The following is a 10,702-nucleotide window of genomic DNA, read 5'->3' as shown; positions in this document are numbered from 1 at the left end:
AGGAAGAAGATTTCTTTACCGTACTCGATTTTCTTCCAGCTGATGATCCACTTTCGTGAATGTGGCACCTGCGCACTCCTGCCGCGTGATTGGTTGGTTTCAGTTTCATACCTGAAGTATCGTAGTTACAAAAAAAAAAAAAAAAAAAAGTACCTTATATTCCAATTCTCATAAATGCTGTTTTGCATTGTCATTGTACTATACAAACAGACATGAAACGAGTATGTATCTGTGTTTCACCCAGACGGACAATGAATTTGAGGAAGTTGAATTTGAATTGAAAATGTTTATTGTTGTAAAAGGTACAGAGTCGTTGGATCTCTAATAAATAAATATATGCCGGTATATATACTTACGGATATATGTACTTACGGATAATATGGGCCAAGATATCGAAGCAATAATAGGTGTGATCCATAATAAAAGTCTGACATCTTGCGAGACGAGACGAGACAACTTGTTTTTCCCGCCCGGCCGACTCTCGTGCGCCCCCCCCCCCCCCCCCGCCTCCTCTAGCGACTGTTCCATTCGCCTCCCCACTTCCACCACTTTACCACTGACAAAAAGAGTAAATGAAGACAATATCTAAAGTCTAAACCCTCCAATGCGAAGTCTCCCCTGAACCAAATAAAATCGTTTATTTATAAAACGTGTCTTCACAAATCTGACGAACAGCACTAACCGCTTTCAGCTTACATGCCAAGTGTAGTCAGAGTAGAGTTGCGTTGATTAGTAACCACCATCATCATCATCATCCAATCCTACATTGCCTCATGAGAAGCGTAGGAGCCCAGGGCTAGGCAAGTTGGTCCTGACATTTAAGATGAGAGTGACCTGCCTCACTCATCCCTGAGTGGCATTACATGATCAATGAACCCCAGTCATCCCTTGGATATAAACCTTCACCGGCTGAATCCGATTGGAGCTCCTTAATTACCCACTAAACCACCAGTCGCCTTGCTTTGATTATATGGTTACCACCCAGCGTAGTAAATGGTTTCCTGATGTACAGGAAACCATTTGGCTTGTCACACAGTGTAGAGTCACCCACGGGCAGAAGGAAAAGGAAAGAATGAAGGAAAGAAAGACAGAAGAGGGAGTGTAAAGTCACCCGTAGACAGAAGGACGAGCAAAGAATGAAGGAAAGAAAAGCAGAAGAGGATGGAAGGAAGGAAGGATGGAGGAGAGGAAAAGGCAGACACCCGAAAGCAGCACTGCATTGAGCGAGTGGATGGTGGGCGCCCCCACCTACCACGTCAAGGAGGCAAATTCCTGCCACATAACTAAAGCTTATTGAATTTCAGGCCAATACTGTTTAATATGCAAGTTGTGGGAGTGATCCAGTTTCGTCAGGTATAAAGAAACTGAAGAGCAAATTGATTTTAATATTGACCGCTAAAATACGATGACGTTTTTAAAGTTGTATGCTTGCTAAATTTCAAGTCTTACATTCATCTTAGGGGAGAGTTTTCGATTGGAGGGGTTAGAAATCGCCTTTATTAATCCTTTCACTACATGGAGGTTCTCAAACTGAGTAAAGCCACCTGGAAGCTAAACTTGAAAAAAGAAGTAATTTTGAAGGCGTTAAAGGTAAAAAGTGTAAAGGTGGGGGCATACGCCAAGAGGCGCTTCGCCAAGGTGCTTATCCCCGTCAAATAGGCCTCTGAGCGTGTGGAGGGGTACTCACCCAATATCTTAGGATACAAGACCATTGCATCATTCAGGTTATCAGTTACCTCCCCTAGATGTTACCCTGAGTACTCATTTTACCTATTAGCCCTCAAAGGGTGGAAGGACACCTGAGTCGAGTGACGCCAGTTGCCCACACGAGGATTCCAACCTTGGCACAACGGGTCGGCAGCTTTCCAGTCAGCCATGTTAGCCACTCAGTCACCGCGGCATAGTCCCTCTCCAGCACATAGGAGTAGCCTATGCTATCGTTGTTGAACGTTATTGGTAGTAATAGTGTTAGACAGATGTGCTAGTTCCCTTTTTTAACGGTGTTGCATATGAACTGGATATGCTGTTCATAGTTCTCCCGCTTTCGTACTTGTTCTTTCCTTGTTTCAAGATCCTACTTCACCCCACCCTTAGACCATCATTAGATGGGAAAAAAAAATCATGATGATGGCGATGACGATGATGATGATGATGGTGGATGGATATGAAAGCCTATTTATGCAAGGAATTACTAGCGTTACTTGTCGGATAATGGATCTTACTCAGTTTAGGAAAGACCTCTCGGTTGGAAAGGGGTTGATGAAGACTGTACCTATCTTCACCAGTTTCCAAAGATTTGACAAAAAAAAAAAAAAAAAAAAAAATCCTGAAAGTTACAAGAAAATAATAAGTCACTAGATAGCTTGCTGTACTCAGAGTGTTTTGAAATGACAGATCATGTCTGCTTTTATCACTCATGATCGAGACATCGTTAATATCCCACCAGCTAAAACCAGACGATTTTATGCAGCTATGTTAGTTGTATGAAAGAGAGAAAATTGTCACCATCAACCCTCTTATGGTCGGAATAACTCTGGTATTCTATCTGATTACATGATTTTATTCAGCTGAAACAAAATCAAGCAAGCTTGAGTCATTTAAACGCGCTTGTGCTGTACGTACACATGCATCTCGAAATGAACGGATATTAAATATGGGTCTTTTTTATAGCAGCCTTGGAACGACCCTGCAGTCTTCTAGCCTTTGGTTAATTCATCTTTGCACGGAAAAAGTAAAGTTAAACATTAGATATCCTTTTACGCCATTGTGTTTTTGGCATAACTTGTTTCATTGATTGAGCCATACCCCATCTGAAAGCACATGGGGAGCAGCGATATGCAGACGGCATTGTTCCAAATTCGAGATAAAAAGAACTCTTTTTTTTTTTTGGGGGGGGGGGGAAGAATTTGGAATGCAGCTGAAAAATAGGCTAACTGCAAAGCACCACAAAACTACAATTATCAGTTAGTCTCCGTGCTCATATGCTTACCAGGAAGTTCATTTTATTGGGCAGTGGCTCTTCATTAGGAATGCTGTGTCGCAATGCATTGTTTCATAAAGGCCGTCCAGAATTTGAAACTCTAGAAACAGGATGGAACTAATACAATCATACTGTACGTACGTGACGCGCTAGCTTAGGGATGCACGATACAGTCTGACCTCCTCACGCACTCCACCGGATAGTTTTATAACAAAAATGTGTGTGTGTGTGTGTGTGTGTGTGTGTGTGTGAACAAACACGAGTGGGCAGACTCTGCAGTCTCCTATCATTGTCTTCCCTGGAAAAACTCGTACAGTAGAGCGCTAATCGTAAAACTGTTCATGAATTTTTGTCCTGATTACTGTGTTGTAAACAGCATCAGGGACAGTAGTACTCGTATAACTAGTATGAACAAATCCAATGCTGTATGGCGTTTGAGTTTCCTGCTTCACATATTGTGAATATGTGTTTACTATATAAAAAAACGGAACAGCCATTGTGTGTTTCAGTAGGGTGTAAGACAGTGAGTAGCCTACGAGTATGTACCATGGTGAGTGACTAATTGTGTTTGTTTTCCCACAGGTGTGGCGTGTTGTGGTGTGGGTAGCTGTGAAGGTAGAAGCAGGCGTGATGCAGGGCGGGTGTGAAGGGTGGTGGTGTGTGTGCCGGGGTGGGTGTGTGGGCGTGGCGGGTGCCGCGTGATGGTGACACCACTGAGCCCCGCCTCCAGGGCCACCAGTACCGATAACCTGCTCGGGCCGCCCACAGACGACCCAACACCCGCCATGCCACGCCCGTTGATCACGATGGGCGAGAGCGCCGACAGCGGCGACAGCGTCATGACTACATACTTCCCTACCACGGCGCTCAGCCAGCGGTGCCCTACTGGCGCCGCCGACGATGCTGGCGCAACCCGTTCCGTCCCGGACATTGAGCTGCACTCGCGAGAGACGCGGCCGGAGTACAGAGGGTACCGGCTGCTGGCACCGCAGGTACGGTGTTCCTGCTCTCACCTCCCCAGAGCACCGTCGCACGAGAGCGTGCGGTCGGTGCAGGGTGGCGTGAGTGAGGTGGTGGTGGTGGCGCCAACCCTGTACCGTGACCGCATCATCCGCCAACACTCCCAGCCTGAAACCTGCCTCCACTGCCACCACCCCAAGCCCTCAGCCTCCCTCCGCTACCTGCCGCGCCAGGAGTCCTGCGGCACACACGCCGCTGGAGAGGGCATCGCAACCATCGCCGCCGACACACTTCGGATCAACGGTGCCCTCAGCTCATTCAAACAGGTCAGTAGTCCAGCCCTACAGTTAACTCTCAGTACGGTGACACCTTCTTCTTTATTTTATTCATGCTACTTTTAGACGATTTTCTTCAGCTCAGGGGAAAAATTTCGAACTGGAGTGACTGACTATCATCATCATCTTCATCATCATCATCATCATCATCATCATCTTCATCATCATCATCATCATCATCCCGTCTCTTTTTCCCACCAACAGGTAGGATGAGATAGGGCACAGAAAGCCAGAAGTAGGAAAGAATACGTTAGTCGGAGAGCTGATCAGTAGCGTGCCCAGTGAAGCGGGCCACACATACACACCTATTGGTTTATCATTTAAGCCCCCGGAATCCTCGCTCCACCAGACAGGTACACCCGTCCACAAGTTGCTTTATATTTACCTAGCAGACAGTCAATCCGACAGCTGTCAAGTTTAATAAGGGGTACCGAACCCATACCATACACTTTGTTCAGAGTTCATTCTGCCAGCTCGATCGCTTGTCAGTTCTCTGTAGCGTCGTCAGCTTCCATACCTCGTTGTTTCACACCCATTTACCATATATATAAATGCATCTTTTTCTTGGCCTATCACGCCTCGCTCAGATACAGGCTACCCTTTTCACCACACTATTCACACCCATTGTCTTCAAATGACCATACCATCTAAGCACACTCTCTTCGACTCTGGTGTCCACAGATTCCTTACTCTGCATCTCTCACAAATTACCGTCATCCTTATCCTATCCACTCCCTGGACTCCACACACTCATTCCTCAACAGCCCCATTTCCACTGCTCCTACCTTTGACTCTTAATTTTCATGCCACACCAATCTCACGCTCGGCATGTCAAAGTAGCCACAAAAATTTCTTCATACTTCTCGCAGCCGCCACACTCAGATCTCTGCATCTTAGCAAGGCATTCATAGTCACTTTCAGTCACTTTCCTCTCCTTTGCCATTCTACTTTCCAATACAATAATTTTACATAGATAAAGCTTTCATTAACACATTTGCTACTAGGCTCTTCTCCTTAACTAGATAAAGTTCTCTGGTTGCTACAAAAATAGAGGGACCCCTGACTGAAGGGGCAAATTATGGATAGTGCCTGGTCCTTAAGATCGTCTGATGGAATTTTTTACGTGGAGAGCAAAATCAAAGCGATGAGCTAAAGTTGTAAGGTCAGTGGTAGTGGCAGGCTTCTGTATGCTGATTACATGAAAACCATATATTTTTTTTTTTAACAACTGGAATGTATTGATCCATTTATAACCTTCTTTTTATACGATTTCTATTCAAATGAGGTCGGGGGAGAGCTGCCCCTCTCCTCCCAAAAGATGTCAGTACGACAGATTAATGAAGACACAGTACAATGCAATTATCCCACTAATTTTTCCATCAGTAGTTTAAGTAATGCCTGCCAATGAAACCTGAAAGGGGCTGCTATGACAGTGGTAATACCTTCAAGCATTAATCACTGTACTCAGTGTGAATTCTTCCCCCATGACACACCATCGTCCTGTCTGTTGTATTGTATAACATGCACTAAGATACCAAAGCCTTTTCTGCCCTATCCTCCTGTTTTGTATCCTTTATATGTTTTGGAGGGGACTCACGCTCTTAAAATAGCGGTGAAAATAATTATATGGTGCAAGACATTATATCAAGGAATCAGACGAACTGACCTGAGAAGTTTCGCTGAAATCAGTGAGCTCACTTTCCCCTTTCTGATTGTTTTTGTATATGGGAGGGGGCTGACCACCCAAGAATCATGGAGGGGTCACGCTCCCCAAATATCGCATTACGGATGAGAGTCTATTTTACAACATGTACTATCAAAGCCATAGCTGCCCTCCTTTCACTTTTTTTTTCTTATCATCTTTAGAAAATTGTATATAGTAAAGGCCTTCCCAGACCAGACGGATTCAAATGGGAGATTTCATATAAATCTAGCAAATAGGCTAGAGTTAAAGCACACACACACACACACACACACACACACACACACACACACACACACACACACACACACACACACACACACACATTTATAATGCAGTCACAGTGGAACGTGAAGACCATTTTTCAGGAACCAGATATTGCTTCTTTATACCAAATTCTGGATCAGCTTTTGTCTGTCAAAAGATTTCCAAAGGAGTGAGGTGAAAGTTTTATAAAACACCACATTCCATTGGCAAGAGGGTGTTCACCAAGTCGAAAATGCGTGGAAAAGTAAAAGAAGGGTAAATTAACAACTAAGTTCAGTAAAATAATCGCAAAATTAAAGTAACCACACAAAATCAGCAAAACGTGGCCAGCAGTGCGGTTTCCCATCGCAACCTCTGTGCCAGTTTTCTACGATGGATCTCCTGGATTATAGAAAATGGATATCTTGTTGCACAAGCATTCTCTACCTGCACGAGAAACATCGATTTTTTTTTTCTTTTTATGGCGTTATTAACATGGAATCGGTACAGGAAAATGTCAGGGATGAATGTAAACCCAAAAGAGCTGCTTTAGAAAGCCTGACAGAGACTAGTGGCCACATCCACAATGTATTTGCAGCATAACGAGAGAATCCCCCAAATTATTATGGGGCTAAGGAGCTCCTATATTCCATTAGCCGTTTTTATCATGCTTGTGTTGTATTAGAACGTATACTTGCCGCTTCCACCGCCAAAAGGAAACTGAGGAGGCGGAAAATGAGTGAAAATCTTATCTGGCTAGACTAAGCATCCTACCAGAAAGTTGTGAGTATGGGAGCGGTCAGTTCAAGCCAAAAATGTCATCTATATTGTATTTTTACTGTTTCATTCGGCTTAGGAGATAATTTTCATCCTGAAGGGATTGTAGCCTTTGCTGAATATTTCAAAGAGAGAACTTTTCCCAATTGCCGTACGTGGTGGTAGCGGAGTATATATACAGTAAGACACAAAGGACAAGACAGCTGCCAAATCCGGGATATGATAAAAACTGGGATTCTGTCTCACTTACTACAATTTTCCTCACGTAATTATATGATTTGTTTATGTATTTTCTTATATTTATCGTCATAGTTACTTATGTTAACTGTACCATAAGACGAGTTTATTTTAGCGTGACTTTTTTTTTTTTTTTTTTTTTTTTTTTCTTTCAGAGTAGTGAAGTGCTCAGAATCAACTTTGTTCCTTTCTTTTTCATTTTGATTTTTTTTTCCCCTTCTGCAGCCTGTTTTTACCAATTCATTCTTGCTGCCGCCAGACGAGTAGGACCTCTTGGATTTAGAAGGATGGAGCAGAGATAGTTTCAGACCCATTCTGTCCAAAGAACCTCTCCAAAGCTGAGGTAAATCGTGTCGGCAAGGGGGAAAAAAAAAACAGTCTAGCGGTTGGTGCTTGGCGGGTGTCAGAAAATGCTGTAGTTTTTTTTTTTTTTTTTACCCTTAACGACCTGATTCAGCCCGGGAGTGACTTTGTAGTATATTTTTATTTTATTTGTTTTAGTTCATTGTGTTTTGTTATCAACAGAAAATTATTTAGATAAGGAGTGGTTGAGAGGGATAATAACTACGTCATCATTAACTCGTCAGCCACAAATTGTCTTTAGTAGTTGTTCCTCCTGTCTCCAGACGACTTTGTATAGGTTTAGAGAGAGTCTTTTTATGTGGAAGGACTTAATACAGCCTTCAGTATACATTTCGCCCTAAGAAATCCGTCTTAAACAGAATAAAATCGTATGAGAATAGCAAAAATGAACAAAAAATTACGTAATCTTAGTGAAGGAGTTAATGACACCTTTATTTATTTATTTATTTGGTTATTTGGTGCGATTTATTACGGTTATTACGCCTTCATATTCTGTTCTTTTCCTTTTTCTATGTATGTGTGGTATCAACATCGCGTCGATAGCGTACAAGAGGATGGAAAGTTGTAATATGCAACGTAAATCGCCCAGGAAAAGGTGTTACGAAGTCTCCTAGGTCGCCTAGAGCACACCGTAAGATCTAGGGAACTAATAGGCTATGGGATGGTAGGCAGTGGGTCGTTGTAGGAGGGTGGGGAGGAAATAGTACAGCCTCCTCAGGAAATTAACTAAGATAAGCGTGAGGGGCAGACCTACTGAGAGAGAGAGAGAGAGGATTTTTTTTTTTTTTTTGTCAAACGTTTCTGAAATGAGCAGTTTAGGTAAAATAAAGGAACACCGTCATTATATTTTTATTTATAGTATTCTGATAAGGTGGTCAGGCAACACACAAAAATAAATTTTCTGCCTAGCATTGGGTTGAACGTAGATACTGATTTTCACAGCGATCAAGCCAGACAACCTTCTTATGAATGAACCTGATAGTGTTTGTCCTTCGGTCTAAGCAGCCCTATGCCCTAAAATTCTCCTCTTGACTGTTTATACGACTAGATGCGAACATTCCAAGTTTTTCACAGACTCTCTTGACTTGTGAAAACGCTAAATAAGTTTGCTTGGGCTAAATTCTGTGTGTGTGTGTGTGTGTGTGTGTGTGTGTGTGTGTGTGTGTGTGTGTGTGTGTGTGTGTGTGTGATTCTGGGGAAAATGTGAATAGGTTTAAATTTATGCCATTGTTACCCATCGTTTATAGTAAAAAGTGCTTTCACAACATAGGTTTACGCCAGCGTGCACATCAAAATTTCTCAACAACATATTACGCGTACATGGTCAAACTTACACTTATATGCACATCAATACAGTGCTTTAGGGAAACAGTGCTCAGTCTAGGCCATTCCCTCTTACGTTATCGTACACATCAACACATTCCAGGCAGTTCACCCTAATCCCAAGTTGCACATCAAAATTCTTCAATATGGTTACCCTAGCGAACATACTTTGAGGGTTTCTAGGAATAGCTACTCTTATAACCTACTGTCCTCGTTTGTATGGTAAGAAAACTCATCACAGTTACAAATACTTCTGAAAAAGTATGCAGACAACTATTATCACATTTTTTTTATTTGACGTGATAGGCGAACTTATCACAGTCGCCCGTGTGTATGTGATGAAGGTAAAATCATGACACTTTTCCTTTTTCTTTGAGCTTATAGTGAGGTCAAGAATCTAACACATAACTTTCAGGCATTGCAGGAAGCTAACCACAACCTCATTTCGTTTCGCATGTGAGCAAGACGTTTAGCTCATCATTGTAACTTATCGTAATGTTAGTGGCGAAACAAGACGATAATCATCCTGTATAAATCATCCTGACGTGGAAAATTACAGGAAAATAATACATACAATACATTAACATCATCGTCCACCAACACTCATCCTGATACAGAAAATACCGGGGGAGGTAAAGTCATAAGCCGCTTACACTCATCCTGATGTGCAAAATGGAGGAAGAACATCACTACATTCACCACACTCCCTTGCATGATGAAGACAACCAACTCACTTATCCATCCACCTCCCAAATCACCCCAGGCCCTGTGGGAAGGTGTGTTCAGCGTAATCCCAAGGGTGTCATAATACTTTCCAGGCCCGAGTATCGCGTCACAGTGATAGCAGCTCTGTATTCATCATCCACAGTCCGTCAACACTCAATGGAATACATAAAAAAAAAGGTGTACAGGATTTTTTTTTTATGTACTGTACGTGTGAAAAATTGTGCTGTGGGTGATGTCATGGGAGCCATGTATATTTCATAGGCGTACAGTATATTCCAGAACCCGTACAGTGCGGATCCCCACCAGGGAAATCACAACCAGAAACGTATTCTGAGCGAAATTTCCTAGCACATATTCCTCAGCGATTTATTTTGCCTGTTGGTATTTAGTATTTTCTTGTATGTTACTGTGTCGTGGTAAAAATGGTGAAAATAACATACAAGATAATACTGAGTTGCAATATGCATAATGAAGTTCTACGAAGCCTACTATGCCACCGTAATGCAGCACCCAGTCACAGTGCGCGGCAGAGAATGACGTCAGTAAAAAATTCTGCAGAGGTGACCAATAATAATTTCTGAACTTGGTGGCCGATATCGCTATGAGAACATTGCCAGACAAATGATAGAGCTGAAAGGATATGAAACTCACCCTCACGGCAAACTGAAGATTTCGAACATGCTGTTTTCTGTTAATGAAAATAGATTATTAGCCTACGTATCAATTTCATCAGAATCATGGAAGCCAGAGTTAGTTCCTTGACCCGAATCATGAAGGTCAGTAACCACTACTGGTGTAAACTGTGAGGAGGGAAAGTTCTGCGACCTAAATTTTCCTTCCTGTCTTCAGTGTAATTTCACGAGAGTTTAAGATAGCTCGAAATTCAGAGGCTTATGACTGCACACAGTTCGACTCAGCATAATAATCCTTTGGCACTAAAGTTTTTAAAAAGCTGAATAAAATCATCCATTGGTAGCTGGCGTAAGTGCCAATGCTGGTCTGGAGGCATCCCCCCCTCCCCCCCTTTTCTTTTATTCTCAGTGGCAGGCTACA

The 10,702-nt window shown here is 42.6% G+C and overlaps 1 protein-coding gene across 1 annotated transcript in view; it reads left to right on the top strand.

Moving 5' to 3' along the window:
• The first annotated feature begins 3,681 nt into the window (after nt 1–3,681).
• Nucleotides 3,682–10,702, top strand: part of LOC145399139 (uncharacterized) — a 10,300-nt gene continuing 3,279 nt past the window's right edge. Inside the window, exon 1 of the mRNA XM_080271877.1 lies at nt 3,682–4,266. Within this exon, the coding sequence (XP_080128003.1) occupies nt 3,682–4,266 (585 nt within the window). The remainder of the gene's footprint in view (nt 4,267–10,702) is intronic.

This window comes from Coenobita brevimanus, chromosome 47 (genome assembly GCF_032717465.1).
Source record: "Coenobita brevimanus isolate Jiangsu-jjx chromosome 47, ASM3271746v2, whole genome shotgun sequence".
NCBI classification, from domain to species: domain Eukaryota; kingdom Metazoa; phylum Arthropoda; class Malacostraca; order Decapoda; family Coenobitidae; genus Coenobita; species Coenobita brevimanus.
Note: the sequence above shows the minus strand (reverse complement) of the source record. Positions and strands in the feature narration are given on the sequence as shown.